The sequence below is a fragment of the Echiichthys vipera genome, assembly GCF_963691815.1.
Source record: "Echiichthys vipera genome assembly, chromosome: 9".
Lineage (NCBI taxonomy): Eukaryota > Metazoa > Chordata > Actinopteri > Perciformes > Trachinidae > Echiichthys > Echiichthys vipera.
Genome location: NC_139834.1, coordinates 12,976,594 through 13,003,929, shown reverse-complemented (window position 1 = coordinate 13,003,929; position 27,336 = coordinate 12,976,594). Strand labels below are relative to the sequence as shown.

The window sequence follows — 27,336 nt, the reverse complement described above, 5'->3', positions numbered from 1 at the left end:
CAAGAAGAGAGAGAGGAAGGAAAATCAGTTTGCCTGTCTGGAGAGGAAAGAATCAGAAATACAGCAGAGAAACCAGCAGTGTTCAGCATGTCGTGTTTTTCAGACAAGGTATGTCTCTAAATGAATGTAAACATCATTTTTTCAAAGATCTACATTGTGCTTAACTTTCTTGTTAAATAATACCAAACAAATGAGAATGGATTTATAGACTGAAGTATTGCATGAAAAAGTTGTATATTTTTATTCTCATGTTTTTTTTTCACACATCACTCAATATTTAACCCCACTCTTTTGTGTGCAACATGTGTGCAACATGAGTGCAACGTTATACTGAATTTTTGAGCACATCATGGTCCTTTTGGACTGTTAACTATCAGCCTGGTCGGCAGAAAAAAAACTGTGTCGTTTTTATGCCTATAAACGTAAGGGCACTGTACTCAATATTCAGAACATTAATATAGCAGCAAACAACTGTTTTCTATGTGTAAAGATGAAGTGGAGTAATGGCGTCCTCAGCAGAGAGTGACGTCACACTTCCTTTGTGTGTTATGTAATCCGAACTTCTCTGTTTGTTGTGTTAGACTGTCTGACCATGTGTGTATAGTGTTATTTCATGTATTGGGGGAGAGAAAATCCCAGAATTTTTAATACGTTTTTCAAGTAGAGCCCCTTAAACTGAGTTGTTTTGATGCCTAAGCATGAGTAGCGTTCATTTTTTATATCTTTAAAATTCACAATGTTAACCAAATTGTGTAAAACTGTGTCAAAAGTGTCTGTATGTGACGAGTCAGGAATGAGAACAGGTAGTGGTTCAGAAAAGTTGAAATGCAATGTATGAATAATTGAGATTCATCGTTTTTGTTGTTTTCAGAAACTTACAATGCGAATGATCTTTTCACTTGCACCTGGGTTGTAACTGTTCTACTGCTTCCCTCATCTTTAAGATGATATGTAGAAAACAATGCAACTTCACTGTCTGCAATAATGTTTGCATTATTTTTCTCAAAATCAAATCACAGCCGTTTAACTACTCTCACACACTGCTTTGTGTGGTTTTCTTTTAAAAGATGGAGTTAAGCTCTCGGCCAGAACTGTTTGATTTCCGTGGAGTCTCAATGAGTCACTTTTTCACAGACAGCTGGGAGGATGTTCAAAACTTTCAGGCCAGGCCTGACGATATACTTATTGCAACCTACCCCAAAGCAGGTCAGTCCATAAACATGAACAGCCAGGGATTTTGCTATAAATGTTTAATAGCTCATAAAAGATGTGTGTATAGAAGTGAGGGGTTTGGATTATTATGTTTTCTTCTCTCTCTGTCTGTCTTTTAGGAACCACCTGGGTCTCCTACATCCTTGACCTCCTATATTTTGGTCGGACTGAGCGTCAGGCAACCATTCCCATCTTTGACAGAGTGCCTTTCTTGGAGATCAGCACCAAGGCTTTTGGTTCAGGTTGGGTTCAGACAATAAAACATACTCACAATATTTCACGTACATGCATCACAAACATGCTTGTCTACCATTTGCATAAACGTCAGTAAACATTATCTGAAAGGTTTGTATGTCTGTTCTTAGTATCACAAGACACCATGTTTACCTCACTGTAGTAGTCAAGAAACTACATGAGCACTTTACGGGATCAGGGCTTTGCTAACTCCACCTTTACCTCTTCAAACAGGAAAGGACATGGTGGACAACCTCCCTACCTCTCCTCGACTTATTAAAACTCACTATCCAGTTCAGTTTGTGCCAAAGTCCTTTTGGGAGCAAAACTGCAGGGTCAGTAGTTTGTGTGTTATTTACATTATATCAGTGTACAAGATACTAAGATAAAAGGGCAACATTAACAGTAACACTAAAGAGATCGTTCTGATTTGTTGAAGTGGGGTCATATGAGTTACTTATCTATAGTCAGTGTAGTACCTTACCTACAGTAAATGGCAGGCAGCATTTCCCCTGTTTTGAGAAGCAGACAGGAGGACAGGCATGGAAGCTAAGCAATGTACTGCTGTAGATGGGTTTAGCAGCTGAATGTATTTTAGGTATTTTTTTATTTTTTTAGGAAAGAACTATCTCTTAGATACTCAAATTTCATAAAAGAAAATGATAACAAAGTAGTCAATTTTGAATCTATCTCAAGCAACAAACACTAAGTTATGATAAGCATATTATGTGTCATGCTTGTTGGTGTTTTCTCCCTCTGTAGATAGTCTACGTAGCCCGCAATGCCAAAGACAACTTGGTGTCGTATTTTCATTTTGATCAAATGAACATGGTTCAGCCGGCGCCTGGAGACTGGAGCAACTACATCCACAGATTCATGGAGGGAAAGCGTATGGATGAAATATTATACATTTCAGTTAAAAATACACAGATTTCTACCGACGCACCTTAATGTTTTGTTCTGTTGCTTCAGTGGTGTTTGGATCCTGGTACGACCATGTGAACGGCTGGTGGAAGAAGAAACAGAGTTATCCAAAACTCCATTACATGTTCTACGAAGATCTGATTGAGGTGATTTATATGTTTTTGTGGCTTTCTGTTACAGGCTAGTTCAGTCTAGGGGTTTAAAGCTAGGTAAAGCTAAGTACATAGATAGAAACAATAGGTGTGACATTACATAATTACTCATGGGATAACTGTCTGCCGTCTTACCGGGGTATTGTTTACAATTGCCACCAATGGGCAGCAACTATATGTTCATGCCAAAAGTACCAACGACACAAGGGAGGCTGGCATTACTTTCAACACATCAGTACAGAGTAGGTGAGATGTTTATTTTTCATTGATCTGTTAGCTTAACAGACAAGTTAGTCTGTAACCAGCAAACATTGTTTTACTGTTAACTAATAACTTTTAATATTAGCCAGTTACTTCAGTTCAGTTTAGGCTGTTGTTGGTGGATGGATCCCAAAAAAAGCCTTCATGAGCTGGAACGGTGGGAAATGTGGTGAGGTCTGAATAGCATCTTCAAAAAACAAGTTTCTCTCACTAAGTGCTGCTCCCCAGACCTGCTGTATGTGGCTTAACCACATTCTCACATACTCCTGACAGTCTCTTCCTAGTCAGCCACTTTTCTCCCTCTAGCTGGTAATGCATTTATGAACTGACCACTGTGTTTCCAGGATACTGGACGGGAAATAGACAAACTCTGCTCCTTTCTTGGCTTGGCTTCTTCAGCTGAGGAGAAGGAAAGAGTTACAACCGGAGTGCAGTTTGATAATATGAAAAAGGACGACATGGCCAACTATTCTTCGAACCCAGTAATGGATTTCAAAATTTCTCCTTTCATGAGAAAAGGTAACCTGATAAATAAATTGTGCGTGTGAGAAGAACAACTAAATCAGACCTCCACTTTTAACTCAAATGCCTGAGTGATTCTCTCTGCAGGGAAAGTTGGTGACTGGAAGAACCATTTCACTGTGGCCCAGAGTGAAGAATTTGATGAAGACTACAAGAAAAAGATGAAGGATGCCAAACTTCAGTTCCGCACTGAGGTTTGAACAGGTCTGGACAGTGTACTGTCTATGTGGAGATCCATGATCCATGAGGATCTATGACTGACTGGCAATGTGGCACTTCTGTGAAACAAACAACAAGTTACTATTGCCTCTAATGGTATAGAAGAAGTGTATCTTATCTTCTTGGTAATTTCAGGAGCAATAAATGTTATAATGGGCCAAAAATCCTTAAATAAATCGTATGTACTGTATATAACATGTCCACCATATTACCCACATATATTTGTCGGACTCTTCAGAGGAATGAAAAATGAATGTATAACAAAAGAGCAGTTGTATGACTGCACTCTCAAACGAGACAGAGGTGATTGTTATCGACAAAATGAATCCAAATGTTTTAATTGTTTTCATTCATATTTTTTCCACCACTGTCACAAGGCATATCAGATCATCCAGTATCCTAAATGTATATGGATGATGTCTCTGTGATGTCAGCCATAGGTTTCTGTATAGCCAAAATGAAGCCCAAAGTTAGTTTTAAAAGAAGAGAAAAGAAAAGAAAGATGAAGCTCAAAGTGGGTAGTCTCTGGCTCTGCCAGACCTATTTCCAGCGCTGGTGAAAAGTCTGTCCGGGTCCGGACAAGTTACCATTCTGGATAGAGAGAACAATGATCTGGCTAATAGCGTGTAACGTTTAACACTATGGAATTAGTGAGAAAGTGGCTGAAAGAAGGAGAGTAAAGTGTCCTGAGATAACCTTTGTTATGATTTGGCACTATAAATAAAATTGAATTGAATTGAATGGATCCGTCTCGTTTGTATTTCTTTAAACCAATCACAATGGTCTAAGGCGTTGCTAAGCCCCGGATGCAGTGACTGTGACCCTGTTGCAAAATAGATAGAAGGGGAGGAGAATGCAGAAAGCCCCTTGCTTGGACCACGCCCATTTTCAAACTCAACTTTCATGTTGATCTAAACTACACAATCAACTACCAATTAGAGGCCAGCTCTGTGAGAACCATCCAGAGGCCATATATGTGAGAGCCAATCAGAGGCCAGATCTGTGAGAGTTTCATATATTTCCATATTACCCTAACACAAACCATACAAATTAACAGAATGTATATTTTAAATGCATGATTCAGTGATTAACAAAGATGTTGTGTCACTTCAAATATGGCATAAAATTGTGTCATATTGCTGCTGCCTCTGTGGTAATTCCTGCTAGGTAAGTGTCTCCAGGACCACATTGTATCACGATGACTCTCTCTCTCTCTCTCTCTCTCTCTCTCTCTCTCACACACACACACACACACACACACCCACAGACACACAGAAACGAACATACGAACATACATGTTCGTGCCTATACCCCTTCGGGACATTATGCAGAATGTCATGACAGGTATTATGCAACAAACTGACTTCTTAATTGGAGTTGATTCAGACACAATCTGTTCTTTGAGAAACACCTTTGCAACAGGGTGAGTGTGTCACTTTGAACTGCATGTTTTAAAATGTTCTGCACTTGAAGTTAATTGGCAAATTATTGATAGACTTGACACATATTTTACCATGCCATTTCAACAGTTTTTTTTTTTTGGCTCTTTTCTTTTACGGCTCTTTTTATTCATAGAACAGCTGTAGATTGACAGGAAATTGGTTGAGCCTGGAGTTAAACCCTGGGCTGCTGCAGCGAGGACTTTTAGCCTTTGTATGTGGGAGTCACTGGCTACCCCAGCTATTTTAACTGTTACTGGTGTAATGATTAAAACACAGACAAACCAGAGAGGTCTGTCTCTCTCTCTCTCTCTCTCTCTCTCTCTCTCTCTCTCTCTTCTCTCTCTCTCTCTCTCTCTCTCTCATCTCTCTCTCTCTCTCTCTCTCTCTCTCTCTCTCTCTCTCTCTCTCTCTCTCTCTCTCTCTCTCCCTCTCTCTCTCCCTCTCTCACCCACAGACACACACACAGACATACATGTTCGTGCCTATACCCCTTCAGGACATTATGCAGAATGTCATGAGAGGTATTACGCAACAAACTGACTTCTTCAAAGAGAGCATGTTTTAAAGGGTTTAAAGCTGATCTCCATTGGTTTGCATTATAAAAGAAATATGGAAAAAGTTCAAAATCAGCACAAAAGAGCTGAAAAATCTGAACATTTTGATAGTTGAATGGTTTTTGGAGGCGACTGAAAAAGAACAGAAGAACTATGCAGAATAATAATAATAAACCTTAGAATAACATAGGTAGGAAATGCTCAATGCGCAGTCTGCTCAGGCTTATTGGTGGAAAAAAGCCCGAATTATCATACTAATTATTAAGTTTTATATAAAAAAATAATGTGAATTAAGTCACTTCCTTCACCTCAAGGGGCACCACCTGATAATATCAGGAAAAGGTAAATTAATTGAATCTCATGAAAATATACCAAACTATCAATTTGGAATTCTTAATAATAATTAAATGAATTACTACTAGTTAAGGATTTTGGAGTTCTTGTCATAGAAGAGGTTGGCAGAATTACTGTGTTTACTCTCGGGCAACATTAAAGAGAGAGCATGTTGTATATTCACAGTCATTTATTTACAAATTGAATAAAAGCAAATAAAACACACAACAGTTGGCTATCCAATAACTTGACTGTGACAACATCACAACAATACGATTCTGGATGCAATGAACCAAATCAATACAACATTAAACAGTACAGCTCTGCTAAGCTGTGTGCAGCTGCTAATGTTACAGACCCAGTTAGTTCAATTACCAGATTGAGGGGACAGTCGTGAGGTCCAATGCTGCAGTCTTTGCAGCGGTTGGAGGATCCTTGTAGTTTGCTCAAAACTTATTTTCTGTTTTCTTTCATTGCTTTGAAGCAACCTGTGCTGTCACTGCTGGTGCTAAACAGGCAATCGGGACGACTGCTGAAGGAGTGTTTCACGATGGCCATTTCCAGTAGCCATCAGCAGATGAAAACATTCTGCAGCTGCTGGGAGCTGAGGGGAGGAGCCTTTAATCCCACTTTCTGTTGAAGCCAAGAAGGGAGAGAGAGATAGAAGCAGGGGCCTGCCTTTTTATAGACATTGTGATGTCACATCAATTCACACCTTTGTGTCGAGGATGAGGAGTGTTCTTGGGGGCTGAAGGTGCAGAAAATGGCTGATGGGTTAATTTCCAATTTCCAACAAGTTGTGTTCCCAACGTTAAACTGCAGTCACTGATTCCATTGCCTTCATTTGGCTGTTTTTTCTCACTTTAGCCAAAATAAACAAAACAGTCTAACAGGAGGTCAAAGACTGTACCGATGCCCCACTTCACACACGTTTCTTATATGTTTGCTGAAGAAAAACTGAGTGCCAGCCCTTATATCACAGCTGACAATCATCTGATTAACTATGCTATGCAGAAATAGTTGCTCTGGATATTAATTTTACATCAATTCATAAGTCAAAGAAAAGACTTACATCACCTAAACAAACACATACCGTAGTCTGCTTGTTAATTATTTCTGTGTTTAAGTGCTGTCTACTGTATTTCAATATTTTAAATAATTCTGATCAAAAAAGCAGTCAAACTAGGGGTCAGGTGACATTAATACAGCTTTGAATTTTTGCATTTGAGCGAAATTAGTTTAGAAAATGAGTTCCATATATTTCCATATTACCCTAACATAAACCATACAAATTAACAGAATGTATATTTTAAATGCATGATTCAGTGGTTAACAAAGATGTTGTGTCACTTCAAATATGGCATAAAATTGTGTCATATTGCTGCTGCCTCTGTGGTAATTCCTGCTAGGTAAGTGTCTCCAGGACCACATTGTATCACGATGACTCTCTCTCTCTCTCTCTCTCTCTCTCTCTCTCTCTCACACACACACACCCACAGACACACAGAAACGAACATACGAACATACATGTTCGTGCCTATACCCCTTCGGGACATTATGCAGAATGTCATGACAGGTATTATGCAACACACTGACTTCCTAATTGGAGTTGATTCAGACACAATCTGTTCTTTGAGAAACACCTTTGCAACAGGGTGAGTGTGTCACTTTGAACTGCATGTTTTAAAATGTTCTGCACTTGAAAGTTATTTGGCAAATTATTGATAGACTTGACACATATTTTACCATGCCATTTCAACAGGTTTTTTTTTGTTTTTTTTGGCTCTTTTACGCTTTTATTCATAGAACAGCTGTAGATTGACAGGAAATTGGTTGAGCTTGGAGTTAAACCCTGGGCTGCTGCAGCGAGGACTTTTAGCCTTTGTATGTGGGAGTCACTGGCTACCCCAGCTATTTTAACTGTTACTGGTGTAATGATTAAAACACAGACAAACCAGAGAGGCAACACAGCCATGGGCTGTCATTATTCTTCTGTGCGTGCATATTTTAACTGGTTATTGTGGGAAACACTAAAAAAGTAGATTTTGTAGGTTTTCTGTTTCCTTGTGCAAAACACCAATACATGCTTCTCTGTACTATAGGTACTGGTTTGGCAGGTTTAAAAGTAAGGAACACCAGCGGTTTGTTGGAACAAGTACATTTACTCAAGTATTTTAGCTTTATTTTGAGTCCATTTTCTGCTACTTTATACTTTTACTCCACTATATGTTAGAGGGAAATATTGTACGTATTACTCAACTACATTTATTTGACCTATTTTGCAGATTCAGATTATTAATACAAAATATAATTGAGAAAAATAAATTATGATGATTATTATAGTTAATGATACCCAGTATTCAATTGAAATTAGCTCCACCTTTACCAGCTGCCACATTAAAGTGATGTTTCCACATTAATTCATAACTAGTTATAATCCAATCATACTGTATACTTTATCATGAAATGGATCATTATGCATAATGATTACTTTGGTACTTAAAGTACATGTATATGCTAATACCTTTCTACTTTTACTTAAGTAACATTATTACCATAGTATTTCTTTCACCACTGCAATTGTTTCTTTAAAATGCAGTACAGTACATACAGTTACTGTCCTGTTAGTTAACCAGTATTGCATTAGCTAGAAGTCATTGCAAAAAACGGTTCAAATGGAATTATTATTCTGACATACTGCATGTGTGTGTGTGTGTGTGTGTGTGTGTGTGTGTGTGTGTGTGTGTGTGTGTGTGTGTGTGTGTGTGTGTGTGTGTGTGTGTGTGTGTGTGTGTGTGTGTGTGTGTGTGTGTTATGAATGATATTTACATTGGCATTTAGATAAATAAAATAATTTTTACAGATGGAGCTGCGTCCTCGGCCAACACTGTTTGACTTCCACGGAGTCTCCATGGTCAAATACTTTACTGACCAGTGGGACACGATACAGAACTTTAAAGCGAGACCAGATGATATTCTTGTAGCTTCTTATCCTAAATCAGGTAGGGTTTTGTGTGACCATGTGGCATCATAGTTATACTTTTAATATCATCGTCGTATCATGTTGATGAATACCCTGGATTGATGTTCCATATGTGCAGGCCACTGAACAGAATGAATCCATGTGTTTTAATTTCAGGAACAACATGGGTTTCTTACATCCTGGATCTTCTGTATTTTGGGCAGACATGTCCAGAGCGTCTGGCATCCATCCCTCTTTATGAGAGAGTGCCGTTTCTAGAGAACAGCAAACCTTCTCTACCCACAGGTGGAATCATGGGAACACAATTTCTGAGATAATTTCACTGTAAAAAAATAAATGCAAATGTCACTCAATTGGTGCACTTTACCTCCAAAAGCTCTTCATTATGATCAATGTGTTCTTATAATCACAGCGATTGAGATTGATTTTACAGATACAAAGCTGGACTCTGTAAGATCAACCATCAATTTTGCCTCAGATCAGTTTTGTTTGCATACATGCACTCAGTTGTGTAATCTCTATAAACAGATTCTGCGCAGGAATGAATAAACTGTTGGAAACAAGATGAGATTTGGGAAGCGGAAGTGGTCTGGTTTCCGTTTGTAGACTGAGCTGTATTTACGGATCATATATGAGTAGGCTTTGGTTGCATGCAGCTAAACAGTGCAAATTGAGCGCAAACAAGGTTGAATTTACTGGCCCAAATACGATCATGGAACCCATTGGCTACTGTCTGATGAGGATTTAGCTCTTCATTTGCCTTTTAATATTCTTTATCTGCATTCATATGCAGCTCTCTGTTTAAAGAGACACCGTCTCTCAGCTCCAACTCCATTCTCGCATCTCAAGTTGCTAATCGGACCATAAACATGACTGCTGCTCGTCTTGGCCCGGATATCTGCTGGCTACACTGGAAAGCCAGAAATATTAGCCATTGCTCCCAGAGGCTAAATTGTCATCAGACAGATAGATGTTGGGTTCTGAGATTGTCTTCTAGCGCAGGGTTAGAATTCAAAATTAAATTTAAATGAATCATTTGATTGGCAGTGCTGCTGTGCAAGAGGAGGGACGGGGACATTTTAAGTGAAATGATGCAGTAAATTCCTGTATCTGTGTTCCACCTCTTTAGGAGACAGGTGGTATCTGGGGACTGGGGAGGAGGTCGATCATGCTCAGGCCCAGTACATACAGTATCAATCAAACCTAATATGACAACACCCTAAGGCCACGCTCTTGCTCAATCCACACCCAGTAAAAAACTGCAAACCGCCTCTGTGGTAGTTCAGTAGGTTGCCTCCATGACAAATACAGACTCGGAAGGTGAAAATAATTCCAGGGTTGCTGTTGGGGCTGGTAAAAGTATTGGTTAGCCTATAGCATTTAAAATTGTAGTTTTTTTTTAAAACCTGAGAACCCACTTTTTCAGTGTATAAACTAATGAAGCCAAGTAAGATGTGTCAGTGGCACTAAATGACTGTTGACTCTTGTAACAAGTCTACCTCTAAATGCAATTAGTCACCAATTATTGTGTCTTTTCACAAAGGGCGAGACTTGGCAGAGCAGCTTCCCACCACTCCACGTCTCATTAAAACTCATCTACCAGTAAAGTTTGTACCCAAGTCCTTCTGGGAGCAGAACTGCAGGGTAAGATCTATGCACACACAGTATGTAGCCTGTGAAATATGCAATTTATGAACCGCACTTTATCATGATGCAAGTAGAATATAATTTAGTGCTTTTTTACTTTCTGTAGATAGTCTATGTGGCCCGAAATGCAAAGGACGATGCAGTGTCCTATTACCACTTTTCCCGCATGAACAATGACATGCCAGAACCAGGAGACTGGAGCACCTTTCTAAATGATTTCATGGAGGGAAAGGGTGTGTTCAAAGTAGTTTTTGTAGTGAAAAGGAGGCACAATTTCATGTCATTTCCTAAATGTCCCCTATTATTCTGTGACGTCAGTGTCGTATGGATCATGGTATGACCATGTGAGCAGCTGGTGGGAGAAGAAACAGACTTATTCCAAACTTCACTTCATGTTCTATGAAGATCTGATTGAGGTGAGCTGTGGTGTGTTTGTAGGTGTAACATAATCAGTCTTGTACTCATTTAAAACAGATCTTATGAAGTGTTTATTCATTAAAATAAAGGGTTTTCTATCTGACCTCTGCTGGTCACTCATTGTTGGAGCCAAATGTAGTTTTTTAAAGAAGCAGAAAGCCGATTGTAAATATTTTCAATTCCGAGGTTGAATGCAATAGGGGGAAATTAAGACCAGATATGTATTTAGTTGGACAGACGACAAGGTGGAAATGTTACTGAAAGAAACACATGAGTATTAGTCGGTCATGACAGTGGAAAACACAGATGGGGAGTCGTTGCAAATGCTGCTTAAGCATTATTATCAGGAGCATTATCCATCACCAGAGCGAGCAATGCAAAAAGGGAAAGAAGCACCCAAACAAGAAGGATGAAATCACAAAATTTAAATCATCATACTTAACTAAAAAGATTGACTGATGGGGGTGTCTTCGTCATTGTTTTCAAATGTCTCAATTTCATTTCAAGACTAAAATGCAACCCCAGAGTTTAAAAAAATAAATAAAACAGGGTTTTGAAAACATCAGAATAGTGTGGATGCAAGGCGTAAATGTAGCAAAAGACACATCCTAAAACTGGATGTTGGTCAAAAAAGATCATTACTAAGCTTATGTATCTTTAATGTATGTGTCAAAAGGTTGATGCTGAGATTCTTACATTTTCTGCAGGACACAGGACGAGAGATAGAGCGACTCTATTCCTTCCTTGGTTTGTCTCCTTCGGCTGAGGAAATAGAAAGAGTCACAGCTGGAGTGATGTTTGACAATATGAAACAAAATAAGATGGCCAACTTTTCCACTGTCCAGTATATGAATCACAAGGTGTCTCCTTTCATGAGAAAAGGTACAGATTAAAATGTCTGAGAAAGAGGTTCCTTGCTAAGATGTTTTCTGTTTGCACCAAGATCTGCTATTTATCACTGATTTTAATGATCTGAATGATGATTATCTTTGTTTCTGCAGGGAAAGTTGGTGACTGGAAGAACCATTTCACTGTGGCCCAGGATGAAAAGTTTGAAAAAGACTACAAGATGAAAATGGAGAATCGTACACTGCAGTTTCGTACTGACGTTTAGAGGCACGGCTGTGCATAATGTCCTGAACTGCTACTGATGGGAGAATAATGTTGATGTTACTGAGTAGATGTCGAATTTGATTAAAAATATATATTTTCTAGTGTGGGACAATTGCGGAAACACACTACCTTTAAGCTAATGCATGTTCACTAACCTATAAGTAGGCTACTGTGTCTACGAGGACAAAAAATATATCTTTATTTTATATTCTGACCCTATGACTTTTGGCAAGTGCAGACCAGATTTTCCTGCACGTGTTGTACCTGTTTGTATTTTCAGGGTGTCAAATACTGCCTTCAACCGTAAACCCATCTGTGGCATAATTAGATGCTTAGAGAAAGTGCTACAGAATCAAAGCACCAAAATCTGTGGATGGGTCACATAGACCCAGAACTTTCACCCAGGAGACCGTGTTTTAAACAATGACCGTTGTGGAGCATTCATGTTTTTCATGCAAGCAGGGCTGCCAGTGCGTTGACAAGAGTCAAGGAGTCCCGACAAAGCTCCCGTAGATGGCGAGTCGGGATTCAAATTGGTCGGTTAAACACCAATGATGTAACAGGAAATGACAGCACGACTTTTCTCTCCTCTTTTTAGACTCCTTCGTAGAACAAATTGTTCACATGGGAGAAGTTAACCTTCAGGGCTTACTAGAAACGTTTTTTTTTAACCTGACCCATTATATTTTCCTTAAAGTAGTTTTAGAGATTTCTGTCAGAAAGCCCTTAAGGCCAACTTCTTCCATGTGCACAAAAGGCTTGACTTTTAAAGTCCCAGTGGACGTTTGAGCATCTATAGCATCTGCACTGTGATGTATTGCTCAGTAAAGCAGAATATGTGAGTGGTATACAGTTGATCAAATTCTTTGATGGCCTGCTAAAAGTGGACATATATTTGGCATATATCAAGATATAAATCAGAATCAGAACCAGCTTTAATGGCCACGTAAATGTGAACATATTCAAGGAATTTGACTCTGGCTTTTTTAACTCTCAATATACACACAAATAAATAGAAATTGAGATACAGCTAAAAACGAGGAACACAGGACAATGAAATTCTAAACATAACGACAATAGTTCAATGGTGCAGAGTGCAAAGGGTGCTGGAATACATTAAATGTGTGATTATTTATGTTACAGATTGCTTTGTAGTGGTTTAGTAGGGGCTATGGGTATTAACTGTTCATCATGGTGACAGCATTTGGGAAGAATGGAGCAAATTCAAAATAAATGGACAAAGGAGTAAAACTGTGAAAATTTATGGGATCTGTTTTATGGGCCTAGTTATCAATTTCTTGATATATTAATGTTTTTGTATTTTTTGGGTGAAAAAAATAAATCTGGTTTTTATACACATCCCCTGTGCCCTCATCACCTCACTGCTTGGTCCCCAACACCTGTGGACCTGGCTCCTCTGTGTAACAACAGCAAAATCCTGTTAAAAAACCCTATCGAAAACTCTGACACAACTCATGCAGTATAATCCAAGCCTAGTTTATCCAGTCATATGCTCAATAGACTACTTCCCAAACACGCATTTTTGCTAAAACCTTACTTTTAAAAACCATTCTCACGCACTACTCACTTGGGAAGATGAACTAAACCCTGTGAGCAATTGATGTACGAATCATGTAATGTAATGTATGAAAAGATAATGTGCAAGGTCAGGGTGTCACATGCTGTGATGAACCAGCAGACAATAATCAGAGAATCTGCAATCTGTATACGTTATACCAAATAAGACAAAAAAAAACACTATAAATGTAAAACAAAAATATTTTGTGTAAGTAATATTCCCGGGAGGAAAGGAAACTATAGACCTTTTCAAGAGCCTTGGTCCTTGATGACTTCCTGTCAGTTTATGTTATTCACATTCACTGCAACAGGAAATAAACTAGGGCACATTTAGAATGTTTATGTTTACATCTTTGAAAAGGTCTATACTTATTTTTAATATATATTTTTTTTTTTTTATTTAAGATTAAGAAAAAGCAGACAATCAGAGAAATGTGATATTCATACAAATAAGAAGAGTCTGCAAATAATACATATCGAAAATATAGCTTAAAAAAATATAAAAAAATATATAAAATCATAAATTCAAGGTTGAATATGGAGAATGAGGTCGTAGTCGCAACAACAGAAAATAATTCCACCACTCAGGTTGCCAGGTTGGTCAGACCCGGCCCAGTAGCCTACAGGAGACCAGCGTCTGTCTGAGCCTGTTTGAACCCATCCCCTCTGGCAAATCACACCATAAAAACAAGTATTGCAGAGGAGTTTGACTGACAGTTAGCGTTAGCCGTTACAACTAAGTAAACATGAAAGTTAGCTTACCGACCAAGGAGAAACATAGTCATTTGGGCGTGTGTTTAAAATGCCTTTGAACTCCTTTATCTAAGTCCATCGAGTGAATGCTTGGCCTATATTGACTCTGGTTTTTGCCCGTCTCTGGTCACTCTGCTGGGACGAATAAGCAGCTGGAGGATTGGCAAACTCCATTTCACCCAGTGCCAGCCTACAGTTGCTGCACCGAACAACAGACAACCCTGCCAACCAGCAATGCCAAACGCTTATTGGCTACTACAATGTAAAGAGAATGTGACAGAAAGTCATTGTCAAACCTGTCAAAACAATTTTAAAATACTAATTCAGACTAAATCGTTTTTTACTCAAATATAGCTATAGCTTTTGTAATGAAGATTCTACATATTCAACCTTTCACATATAAACTATAACAGACAGAATTTTAGCCGGAAGTGACGTATTCAGAAGTGATGTCACAGGAATTGAAAAACGTATACAACAAAGATGGCGTCTCCCGGCGAGGCAGCAATGAAAGATACACACGTGGGGAAAAAGAAGAAGGTAATCACGGATAAACACTTTGTAAGCGTGTCTAACTTTTGATATTATCACCTAAGAGAGACGAGGGCGGTGCTTTTGACAGATACAATGTAGCATTAGCTCCGCGAGTGTCAGGCGGCTGACGCAAGCAGCGCGTGTGTACGGGGTCCTGGAGGAGGCGAGCCAACCCCAGTTTCTGAGCACACACAAACACACTAAATGCTCTTTCTTGTTCTCAAAGTCGCTGCTGCTAACCTGCTACCGTTTGCTCCTGTTTAACAGCCCCCAGCTCGTTACTGGGATGAGCCGCAGCAGGAGGGGGGAAATGAAAACAAAGCGGGGAAAGACGGAGAACAGACCGAAAAGGCTCTGCAACAGGCACAAAAAGCAAAGAAAAGAAAGCAAGAAGAGGATCATGGAGATGAAAAGAAGTTCATATCAGGGGTAAGACAATTGAAGTGAGATGGGTAACATATCTCCAGAACATCACAATATCTGTTTTATTCTGATGAGAATAAGAAGCTTTTTTTATCCCGAGGGAAATATCTGTGCTGCAAAGTAGGAAATAGTATAAAAGGTGCAAATCCAAAATATATACAATGCCAAAAAACGGTTAAGGGTATGTATATGCATGGAATATAAACTGGTTGCTGGTAATAACTAGTCTTGGTGGGTTGCATACATAGACCATGGATGTATGAAGAGACATACAGTAGACTGTATATGAGAATGCAACATAATACAGGGTGTCCCAAAAAATGTATACACTTAATCAGCTGATAACTCATACCTAAAAGACAAAGTCTACGCTATGAGACCCGCAACAGTCCTGAATTGAGAGCAGCCATTGAACGTGAATGCACGTAAATACCAAGGGAATTGTTTCGTGATCAATGCCATTGCTTTGCGTTGTCCGCAGTGTCTGGACCAGAACAGACGTCCGTTTAAGAACAGGCTTGTGAATTCTATTACATTTTGAAAACAAAATGAGGCTCATAGGAAACAAATCTAAACGCCGGTTGTGTCATTATTCTATAGCCATTACATTGTGAAATCAACCTTTACTTCATTAAAAGTTAAAACACAAAAGTTATCTGTCGCTTTAACTATGAAGCATCGTTTAAGTCCAGAAGAACACACTATTTGAGCTACACCACAATCTTGCCAAGAGTCCAAACAATATCTATTTCATACTCTAGTATCAGTATGATAGCTCTACATTAATTTACCTTACCATTGTTTCACAAACTAAGCACAGTATATTTCTTCTGATTAATGTTCATACTCCCTCAGAAATCTGACCCTTTTCCTGGGCCTGCTCCTATTCCAGAAGACAGGGTGCAGAAGTTCAAGAGGCAAAATAAAACAAAAAAGGTAAGCACTCCAATGTCTGTTTATTTAGAGCGTACTCACACTGTCCTCCCGGACCGAGACCCGGACTTTAGGGTACTTGTCCCCCCTCCCTCTCCCCCCCGCGCCCCAGCCCCGTTTGTACTCACACTGCCAGGGCCGGCCAATGCTTCTTGCTGTCCATACGCCATCACACCGTAACACGTCACACGCATTGATCGCGTGTGTGTGGCTTTGTTTACAAATCTTTCCACAGACCTCGGAGTTTTTGTGCGTCTTGTCGACTGTTTTTGAATATTTTCATCCGACTAAATCTGCAGTAAACACTCCACCTCCGCACCACACCAACGTGAACCTTTCACCGCCATTGTTGTTGTTGTTAAATGTCCGCGCATGGTCCGTCCTTCTATTTACATGTCCGAACAGGCGGACATAACACTACTGCCGTAGGGCTCGTGCTCGTGCTCGTACACGTGCGCACGCTCGTGCTCGTACATGTGCAAACGGCTCCGCTAAAGCCCACCTCTTTCAAGCGGGCCGTGGACGGTCCGCTGGCCGCAGTTGAGCGCGGAGCGGGTCCACTCACACTGCTTAAAGGTACTAGGCTTTAGCTGAAAAAACGGTTTTGGCCGCGGCCAAAAGGACAGTGTGAGTAGGCTCTTATACTTTCTTGTAAAGAAATGATTCATCTTTTGCCACAAACTAACATCTCATTCATTTGTCCTTCCTGACGTAGCCTCGCCGGCAGCATCACAAGCTGACAGACATGATCGCTCGCTCAGAAGAAGCTTCAGAAATGTCCCAGAAACAGGCTGCACGGTTTGACCTCCTACTCCCAGAGGATGCGGGGTAATTTCTTCAAAAACTTGTCTGGCTGTTTTGTATCAAAGTGTTTGATGTGACGGAGAATAAAGGATGAAAAATATAAGTTTAAATAAATGCTTAAAATCTTGGTTGTGACACATTTTTCTGTAATCTCAGGTTTCTAGAAGGAGATGAAGACGAGGACACGTGTACAATCTCTCAGGAAGATATTTCAGATGCTGTGGATATAACAGCTGGGTCAAAGGTGGGACTGACACACGCTTAACTCGACAAATCCAGTCTGTTTTTAATTCTTCTTTTTTTTTGTTTAAAAAAGCACAATTGTAGAAAACAAGTAAAATAAAATGTGTTTCAAAGGGAACCATATTTTTTATTTTATGTATTTCAAAATAACTTTTATAAATAGGTTCCCAAGTCTGATGTTCTTCAGGTTTTTTGCCTTTTATTAATGTTTTTTCATCTCCCACTTTCTCCTCAGTATTTTAATCTTAAACTGTCTCAGTTTGGACCATATCGAATGGATTACAGCAAGACTGGACGGTCAGTTCCTCACTCCATAAACCCAACACACATTATTAACTAAAATGTAAAAAAAAAGAATTGAGCTTGTCATTGCAGGGAATGCACAGTTGTAATAAATGAATGATTAACACACACGCACACAGAGGTGTTTTCACTTCAGTTGCCTGATTGGACCGCTCTTATCAGGCTTTTGTACGAATGAAGTGAACCACAGCAACATTATCATTTATTTGAAGTTGACTTCTTGTAGCTCAGTTTTGGAAATATCTGACTGCCTAGCTGCTAAATGTGTTTCTCAGAGGTTTTTCACTAAAAACAGCTGCCTGCTGCACCAACAGGCTAGAGACTGAACCAAAACAGGAATGTTGGGGTTACTCAAAATAATGAAATGTTTAAAGAAGACATCTATTGCATTTCTCTCTGTTCTGGGAGGGGTGTCCCTCCTCTTTTCCTCTTCCTAAGGCGTCCTCCATATTTTTCCCACCGTTAGTTATCTTAATCAAGGATCTAAGGCTGCGTTCAGACCAAATCCAGTGATGCGTCAATTAATGCAGGGTGCTGTGGGAGTGTCACTTCAATGGCCCATTTGTGTGTCATGCTGTCGTGAACTTTAAGCCCCCCAATGCGGCACAAAGTAAATTTTATATTTCACAACTATCGTTTACTGTTTTTTTGTTTTTTTCTAATCACGACATTTCCAACCGCACTTGAAGGCTGTTTAATTTCACAGCGGCTAGGAATGGGAGTGTGCTTTGTGCCTGAGCTTGTTGCACAAAACACTCAGCTGTTACAAAAAACTCCTGTGCAGTTGGGGGTAAGGACAGAGGATGTTGTATGCTTTACACATTGTAAAGCCATTTCAGGCAGATTTTTTGTGAAACTGGGCTAAAATTGACATCACTTGAAAGACGCTAAAATGCTCCGTAGAGCTGAAGGAAACTGCATTCTTTAACTTTCTTTCACTACAAGAGAAAGTATGTGAGTCCCTCTACATTATAAAGAAATATTGATTTAAATGACTTGTTATTATTGTGTTTGTTTTCTTCACTTCAGTCAACTGCTGCTTGGCGGGAGGAGGGGCCACATTGCTTGTATCGACTGGCAGTCCAAACAGCTAATGTGTGAAATAAATGTGATGGAGTCTGTCAATGATGTAAAGTAAGTCGGCCAGCCAAACATCGTGCAGCACTACACATAGCACAGAACTTTGTACATTACAATCATGCTTCACCTACCTGCAACTGTGAATATCCTGTCTGTAAATAATCAAAACAATATATTTCCTTCCTGTAGGTGGCTCCATAGTGAGGCCATGTATGCAGTGGCTCAGAAAAAGTGGCTGTATATCTATGACTCCAATGGAATAGAGCTTCACTGCATTCGCAAATTCAACGACGTCCTTCGTATGCAGTTCCTCCCCTACCACTTTTTGCTAGCAACAGCAGTGAGTTCATTAAAACCGCTCTCATAGGTTTTGCACACAATGTATTGCATTTTTTTTTACACACAATAACAAAATGTTGCCTTCTCATGGATGCTGAATTTTCCACAATCCCTGATGTTATGTATCACACGTTCAATTGATAAACTATTTTAATTTGTCTTTATTTAACCAGGTAAAAGTATTGTGTAAAATATCAATATTTCAAGAGGGCCCTGGCCAAGAGGGCAGCATTAAAACAATAGTGAAAATAACAGGCCACTTATCACACAAGATTTTCCAAAACTATCTGGAGGAGGGGTTTGACACCGTGGGGCACCCTTCAGACAAAACAAAGTGTTTTTTAGCCATATTTGGTTACGTTGTGGCAAATTGCTAAAAGTATGAGTTATCACTGGATTACTTTTGACACTCAGACAAGTTGTAGTCATAAGGAGGGTATTCAATAACAATACCTAAGTGCACCGGCCCCCTTTTATCTCGCAAAAGTATCTTTGCGTCACGTATCTCCCTCCTCACATCAGTTAAAGCAAATGCATTTACCACAAATGTTATTTTCCAGATCCTTTAACACCGACTTGAATTCACTGACAGTAATCAGCTCTGATAAACCTTCACCCTGTTTTCGCTCCCGTCTTCAGAGTGCAACCGGCTTCCTGCAGTACCTGGATGTGTCTGTGGGAAAGGAGGTGGCAGCCATCTGCACCAAGGCTGGCCGGCTCGATGTCATGTGCCAGAACCCTCATAATGCCATCATCCACCTCGGCCACTCCAACGGCACGGTCACCCTCTGGTCACCCAATCAGAGAGAACCCCTTGTCAAGATGCTCTGTCACCAGGGCGGCGTGCGCTCTGTCACTGTAGATAAAACGGGCACGTAAGTCACCTTTTTCAACTTTACACTTTTTATCTACAATCCAAAGTAAGCTGCCCTGTTGCTATCAGTCAGCTGCATCTTTAGCCCTGGAATGATGTGTGGATTGGGCAGAACCTGCTGTGCATATACTCAGCCGGCTCGAAGAACAATGTTAATCAAGTCATGTATCAGTTTGTTTGATAATCATAATAACAATTGCAGCCATAGTTATCTTCATTTCTGATTTCTCCAGAAAGAAAACAACACATTTTTCCCTCACTCACCGCCTGCCTGCATATATTGCATCTTTGCCTGTGAATTTATATAAATATATGTGACCTGTTACACAACTTTTTTATGGGGTACCCGATCTGGTGTAGTGTCCCCCAGACATTAGAAGTTTATAGAAGAAATCCATCAGTTATAAAAAAGCTTTATAGCCATGTTGAGTAACTACTACATTTTTCTGTTATGAGCAGTAAACTGCAGTTTCCTCAGTGTCCACCAGAGAGCAATCTTTTTTTATGATCTCCTTTTGGCAGATACATGGTGACATCTGGTATGGATAAAAAACTGAAGGTATATGACATTAGGACCTTCAAGCCCCTCAAGTCCTACTTCCTCCCTGCTGGAGCTTCCTGTTTGTCACTGAGCCAGAGGGGGTTACTGTCTGCAGCCACAGGGGACATTGTTCAGGTTATTATCACTTCCACGCTGCACAATTCATCATTTGTCATTGAAAAACAATGTAGCACACAGGAAGTAATGGATTTATGGTTTGTCATGATTGAACACAGCTGGATATTTACCATGATCAGCAAAAACGCTATTGTTCATTGGAAAGAGTGGGAACCCCAGACAGTATTGGTGACATCTCTAGCTTTGTCTTACATGTCTGAAATATCCCTAAAAATCTTCTAAATTTCCTGTAAAAAACAATGAAATCTGCTACTAATTATAGGGGCACTAGAGACACGGTTCTGAGACAGATGTTGTGTTCAGTTTAAAAGCCGATTTCCAGAGGAATTTCATGGCAAGTAAACATGTATTCCTCTTTATTTATCATTGGAAACTGTACATGTTAAATCGCGTGCATGGCTGGAGATAGATTTCACAATTTTGCATGTTTGGCCGACCAGCTGGGAAACTGAACTCTGATAAGTAAATACCATTAATAATCAGCATTGTTCTTCACAGGAACCTTTCTTTTAAATTTACGCGTACATATGAGTTCCTTGCAACAAAATACTTTAATAATTTCCTGATTTTATAATAACGCCTGAACATGTACTAAGATTTGCACTTAATCTTACTGAAAATGTTATAATGTAATAAAAATGTCCTGACTGATATTGTAAAAACATGTTTATTGATTATGTAATACCTTATTAAAATATTGGGAATTTATTACATTTTCGGGTGGATATCGTATTATAAAAATTGTATAGAAAAAAGAAGCTTTTCACATTATTACATTATCCATCAAAATTATGACATCAGTTTTGGAAGAAAACTTAAAGGTATTGCATTATCTGTAAAAATGTTATTACAGTATCTGTACAGTAGTGGTGCAGGTATTACATTATTGGGTTTTATTACATTTTAGGTAATACTAAGTGCAAAATGTTTTACATTTTCATCAAATTATAACATTACTCAGTGCTATAGACCCTTTTCACAGCATAAGTGTTTTGCTGCTCATAGAAGGAAAACGCAGGTGTTTCTCACCTGTGCTTCTGATGCAAAAATGTCAGCTGTGAAAAACGACTGCAGTGACTTCTTCTGCAACTGACTTTGCAAGTTGTCACTTTGAACTACCTATGAAATTTCAGGAAAGCATTTTTTTTATCGCAATTGTCTTTTTTTTTTTTAAGCGGCAGTACATAAGTAACCTCTTCACATGTTAGTGTGCGCTCATAGTGACTAATCTGTGTCTGTGAAATCTGTCTCCCTGCAGGTGTACAGAGATGTGTGGAACACTCCAGTGACTAAACCCTACATGGCGCATAGAGTTCAAAGAGCGGTTTGGGGGATGAACTTCTGTCCGTTTGAGGATGTCCTCGGTGTGGGGCATGGTGATGGTTTCACCAGCATGCTCGTACCAGGTCCAACTCAATTTCACATGATACCATATTTAAAAGCAGACTAAATAATGAGCTTGCACTGAATAAGACAGGGTCAAAATTAACACAAAGATTGATGTGAGGAAACTGGTGGTTCAGCTTGATGTGTTTGGTAAAACCAACTGTAACTAAAATCTATATATTCAGTTGTTTTATATTGAAAAACATCCACACAGTACTTTTTTCGTATCTTTAAAACTTCTTTCAATTCCGTTCACAGGGGCGGGAGAGCCAAACTTTGACGGTCTGGATGCAAATCCGTACCGAAGTGCAAAGCAGAGGCAGGAGTGGGAGGTTAAAGCCCTGCTGGAGAAGATCCAGCCAGAGCTCATCAGCCTCGACCCCACTGAGCTGGGACAGGTTGACAGCGCCACCTTTGAGCAGAGGCACCAAGACAGGGTCCAAGCTCTGGTCAGTGTCTGGAAGCATCTTATCAGCGCACATCAAATGTTAATTTAGGATACAGATCTGTAAATTTATGATTTGGCACTATAAATAAAATCGAATTGAATTGACATACTGTCTTATGATCTTAATAGGAATATTACTGTTAGCCTTCTAAAATCATTTTTTGTCTTCCCAGGGCTTTGACCCCCGTGCCACAGAAAAATTTGTTCCCAAGCATAAGAAAAAAGGTCGTAGTTCTGCTGGAAGTGTTGAAAAGCGCAAGAGACAAGTGGCTCATGAAGACCAGAGGGTATGTAATCCAGAATATGAGAGTTAAGCGTGATGAAGTGACGTTGAGATCGTTCTGCTATTTCTACAGCATTTAACTCATTTCTCTTGTCTTGTTTACCTCCCAGGATGAAATCAGGAGAACTGCAGAGGACAAAATGAAGATTGAAAAAGAGAGAAAGCAAAGGGAGAAGAAGGAGGCAGTGTTATCTAGTCAGAGATCTGCTCTGGACCGATTCAAGAAATAGAAAAGGAGGAGCCTTTGTGCAGCTCAAAACCCGCTGACATTCTGTGGGAGTGACCTTTGAACTTCATATAATGGACACATTTTTTCAGACATGTTATTCCACTGTGGGAACAAAACATGAGGAATTCAGGATGTAGTCGACGAATAAAGAGTCATTTTCATGTGTGGTAGACCGTCTGTAATCAATGTTGAGTGCAGTGAAAGGGCAGTTCTATTTCATGCCTGTGGCCTGAAGCACTTCCTGACTACATGTGTGGATAGTGTGAGGTGCTGTGGCTCGCATGGGTGTTATCCTGATAAACAGATTTTTTTCAGTAATTTTTGACCTTGTCGAATGGAGTGCTCCGGTGGTTGACTTTATGCCAAATGTTTTATATAAATATGTTGAAAAAAATTAACAACATAATTCCAAGTCTCTGAATTCAGAGTGTTATTTGAGATCACAACTAACTGTAAAACATGCTCAAATATTCTCACATATTGTCAGCACTTTGCTTAGCTCCTTAACAATTGGTTCAGAATTTAAAACTTAGTGGCTGCATCAGTGGGTGTGTTTGGGATATGTCTGAACTACAGTCACTCGAAACCATCACAACATGAGAAGGGAATTTTGAAATAATCTTTAAGGACAAGCACTTAAAATGATGTATATGGTATAAACCGTTACAATGGTCATTTCTGAGAAGTATTTTTTTTTATTCTTTGTATGTGAAAACCTACTTGGCAATAGCCTAAACAGGAATAACTCAATTAGTAAAGTAATGTAACAACTGTTTCTTCATTGTCTTAAAAAACGTTATACCAAACAAGATGATAGTTTACTGCAGTTTAAAAGCTTCCTCATACTAACTGGTCTGGGGTAGGTTTCCAGTAACAAACACTGCTGGAATCGTCTGCCAAGTAATAATAAGTAAAGAAACAACATTAGAGACACTTTCCAATTCAGAGACAGTTTGAGAGACATTAAAGTTCTAATAACCTTTGATCTCCTTGGTGTCTGTTTGGCAGGTGTCTGGGCCTGTTGTGCAGTCACTAGTAGCAACCACATGTTTATGAATGGAAAAGGACAAGAACTGGAGGATCTTGAAATATCAAAAAAAGGTATAGCTAGCAAAATATCACTAATCGTCTGTTAACATAAATAGAGAAACCGGAACTTGTATTTTGTGTTCGCCAACATTTTTTACCTTGTGGTTATCCATTTTATTGACTTCCTTCTTTGCTTCAATTGTGATGGAATGACAGAAATGAACAAAGCTGACCTGTGCAAAAATGTAAGCGTGTGTTTCTCTGCTGAAAAAAGACATCAGGCCAACCTTATCTAATACAGAGCGGTTTATTGGTGAAAGTTTTTAATTCTAACATATGTTTCCTGAGTGTAAACACAATCTCAATTTCTATTTGTTTACATTGTGGGTGGATCCAGACAGCCTGAGGCGTTATCCTGACACATTGTAATCTATCTTTTAAAAAGTACTCAGTCAAGACACTCTCTCCGTCACACTCAGTGTTTAATCTCACTTTTACAGAGGAAGGCAATAAAAGTACAATTCAGTGGGATTATAGCTGTGTATCACATCAATTCCATGGATTTATTTTTCGATTGCCAGCTGATATTAGGCAGCAAAAATAACCAAGCCTCCAAAGAGGGAAGATCAAATTCATCTGAAGAAGAAGAAGAAGAATTACTTTATTAATCCCGCAACGGGAAATTCGATTCGATCTGCTGTCTGTTCCCAGAACTGGCCATAAACACCTCACTGTCTCCAATTTCAACTGTCCAATTAATCGCAGGTTGCGCATCATCATGTCATTTTTATTACTGAACACAAAAATCAATTGGATACATCATGTACTGAGGATGTTCTTTCTCCTGTTTTGAACATAAAAGGTTTTTAGAGAATAAATACTTTTTTGTATTACTTCATACTGGGTATGTGAAGCCTGTGGTTTGATATCTATAGTACTATTGTTTGGAGCGCCATGCATTTAAGCATCTTAACAGACTAACTCTTAAAGTACTTGGTGATAGACTACACGGGTGTTACATATATATAAAGGTAGCAGCCTAAAGATGTCAGACTTAGTTTGTTGATAGAAATACTTATTCCAATGTGCATTCATCACATAAGCAGCTGTATTTCCTCACTGTATACTATCAGCATGCCAATGTTGTTTGTTCTACAGCTACAATATGTGTCAGTGTCACAATGAAGGGTGCTGTAACAGTTTAAGGATAGCTTAAAGACTACTGTGACAATTCTTCATACAACCAACAGATCATCCTCTTTTCTGCAACAAAAAAAGCCGGTCAAATACAAGTGTTTAAAAAATAACGCTATAAAAAATAAAGTGACATTTGACAGCCTGAAGAGCACTTGTGCTGTTCACAGTATTGAAGCGAGGCACAGCCCCAATGAGTCCAGTTCTGCCCTCTTGTCAACCCTCACAACCCCTGCTCCAGCCCCAGAGCTGACCCGAGCATCGCCCTGACCTTGCAGAGGCCTAGGGAAGCACGTAGACTGAGCCAGGAGCAAGGGTGTGATGTATGGACATCAGCCCAATAGTGCAGCATCTCCCTGGGTGGGATGTGGTGAATGGACACCATAGCCTGATAGCAGCAGCGCCCGTATGGCACACCTGGGCCACCAGAGAAGAGTGGGCAGTGAGAGGGCAGCACTCCAGCTGTCCGGGCACACAGACCAACAAACACATCCTCTGGGGGCAGAGGTGTGGATAAAGGTGATGCAGAGGCTGCCAGGGAAATCTTGAGCAATGCAGAGCGGGACAGAACATAGGCTGTACCACTGCAATAGTCTGGGAAGACAGAAGGAGGGTAGGCTCCTGAAGGGAGGTATTGTTTGCTGTCCGGGTCACGGTTCGGGGCCACATGTAGATGAACCCTGCCGAGGTACAAGTCTCCTTGTTCGTAGGGGTTACGGCTCTTGTTCAGGAAGTGCAAAAGGGCGCTGGGGTTGAACAGGACATCATCATCCACCTTGGCCATGAAGTGAGCCTGGGGGCAGAACCGCCGGGCCCAGCCCAGCATGGACAGGGTTTTCAGGGTGAGGTTGGAGTAGGTGTCCAGAAAACGCCCCTGAATCAGGTCTCCTCGCTCTCTGGCCTCCTCTATCAGCAACTTGGCCAGTCCAGGGTCAGACGCCACACCCACCATGAAGAGGGTCATGACCCGCAGGCCCCTCACCTCCACCTCCCCTCCCCAGGTGTCCCTGATGGCTTGGCGGGCCCTCTGGTTGGCAGGAGCCGAGGTAACCATGGTGATGAGGTAAGGCTTGGCACGCTGGCACACGAGCGGGCTGGGCATGAGCAGAAACTCCTCGGGTCTGGTCGGAGGGACGCTCTGCGGGGGGATGATGCCTGCGTGCGGCTCCACAGCCGTGTTCATGCCCATGGAGGTGACCCATGACTCGATGAAGTCCACAAAGAGCAGAGCCAGCAAGGCTGCGCTCGCTATCGCCACGCACAGATAAGGCAAAACACCAAGTCTGCTCCCTCGCTTTCCGAACCGGGGCTTACAAACCCACATTCCCCGTCCGACCATGACCATCCTCCACGACCACTGCGCAGCTCTGAAGACCGCTGTAGCTGCTCCAACTCGTCGGTTTCTGACCAGCCCTCCTGCCCTTGTCTCCGCGACTAAAATCCCTCTACGATCATTGCGTTTCTAGATTTGCTCGTTTGTTCAGAGGTGCACCAGGCTGTAACGCGCATCAGCAGCAGCCGGAGGAGAGTGCCAGTGTCGGTGGGGGTGCGGTAAAAGGAGCTGGTACCCTTGTGTTGATGCTGCAGCCCAGTCTGTTTTAATAAAAGTAGGATATGCAGCTGCGCAAATGAAACGGTCGATTCGGCAGCACCCTGAAGCTATATGCCCTGATTCTGTACTGTAACGTGGAGCTGACTTATTTGCAAATGATCAAAATGACCTTTAAGTGGTCAAAACGCGTCCTGATGCTCTTGGTGATGAGATAGATGTCTTCTGCGTTTGATGAGCAGTTTTGTTATCCCGTCGTCAGTCTGAGGAGCCTAGCCCATACTACTGCGCTGTGGGAAAACCACCACAGTTCGAACAGGACATCCAAATCCATTTGGCTTTTGTATCGACAATTGTTGACCCAATAGCCTACAGAACAATGTGTCAGATGGCACCGTTTGGCCATTAAAGAGCTATATTAAAAATAAACCTGATTACAGCCTATATGCATATTAGCCTATGGACTGAGGAGAAAAAGTTGTCCTAATTGGCTCGGGGATATAGTCCTTTACTATTAAGCATATACTAATAACCTCAGATTCCGTTTATATCTGCAATACGGGTAAAAACAATGGCGACGCATCTACTGGCGACAAGGATGGATATCTAAAATGAGATAGATAAGCAATGAACTGTAAGATAGCCAATTATTCAATAGTACA

General features: G+C 40.3%; 3 protein-coding genes across 3 annotated transcripts; 2 read left to right on the top strand and 1 right to left on the bottom strand.

The window, feature by feature from the left end:
* Positions 1 to 13,372, top strand: LOC310952022 (uncharacterized protein). Its single transcript, XM_083920509.1, is given in 17 exon segments — positions 1 to 108; positions 1,068 to 1,206; positions 1,332 to 1,454; positions 1,681 to 1,781; positions 2,209 to 2,371; positions 2,374 to 2,516; positions 3,128 to 3,302; positions 3,393 to 3,499; positions 6,581 to 6,627; positions 7,472 to 7,508; positions 8,717 to 8,855; positions 8,993 to 9,121; positions 10,380 to 10,480; positions 10,590 to 10,716; positions 10,802 to 10,899; positions 11,608 to 11,782; positions 11,902 to 13,372. Coding segments are annotated over 17 exon segments (1,938 nt in total). The 5' UTR covers positions 1 to 87; the 3' UTR covers positions 12,015 to 13,372.
* A 1,443-nt stretch (positions 13,373 to 14,815) lies between these two features.
* On the top strand, positions 14,816 to 23,194 carry wdr46 (WD repeat domain 46). Its single transcript, XM_083919517.1, has 14 exons — positions 14,816 to 14,884; positions 15,146 to 15,307; positions 16,157 to 16,237; positions 16,950 to 17,062; positions 17,195 to 17,282; positions 17,517 to 17,578; positions 18,614 to 18,718; positions 18,854 to 19,004; positions 19,643 to 19,878; positions 20,400 to 20,553; positions 21,815 to 21,962; positions 22,201 to 22,391; positions 22,564 to 22,677; positions 22,784 to 23,194. The coding sequence occupies exons 1-14, from the start codon at positions 14,828 to 14,830 to the stop codon at positions 22,901 to 22,903; spliced, it is 1,782 nt and encodes a 593-aa protein (XP_083775643.1). The 5' UTR covers positions 14,816 to 14,827; the 3' UTR covers positions 22,904 to 23,194.
* A 1,353-nt stretch (positions 23,195 to 24,547) lies between these two features.
* b3galt4 (UDP-Gal:betaGlcNAc beta 1,3-galactosyltransferase, polypeptide 4) lies at positions 24,548 to 26,525 on the bottom strand. Its single transcript, XM_083920430.1, has one exon. The coding sequence runs from the start codon at positions 26,468 to 26,470 to the stop codon at positions 25,349 to 25,351; it is 1,122 nt and encodes a 373-aa protein (XP_083776556.1). The 5' UTR covers positions 26,471 to 26,525; the 3' UTR covers positions 24,548 to 25,348.
* Positions 26,526 to 27,336: the final 811 nt, after the last annotated feature.

Coding starts and splice junctions, on each gene's coding strand:
- wdr46 (XM_083919517.1), top strand. CDS start 14,828: ATGGCGTCTCCCGGCGAGGCAGCAATGAAAGATACACACGTGGGGAAA. Junction 17,283..17,516: donor ATATAACAGCTGGGTCAAAG/GTGGGACTGACA, acceptor CTTTCTCCTCAG/TATTTTAATCTTAAACTGTC. Junction 20,554..21,814: donor CCACAGGGGACATTGTTCAG/GTTATTATCACT, acceptor GTCTCCCTGCAG/GTGTACAGAGATGTGTGGAA.
- b3galt4 (XM_083920430.1), bottom strand. CDS start 26,470: ATGGTCATGGTCGGACGGGGAATGTGGGTTTGTAAGCCCCGGTTCGGA.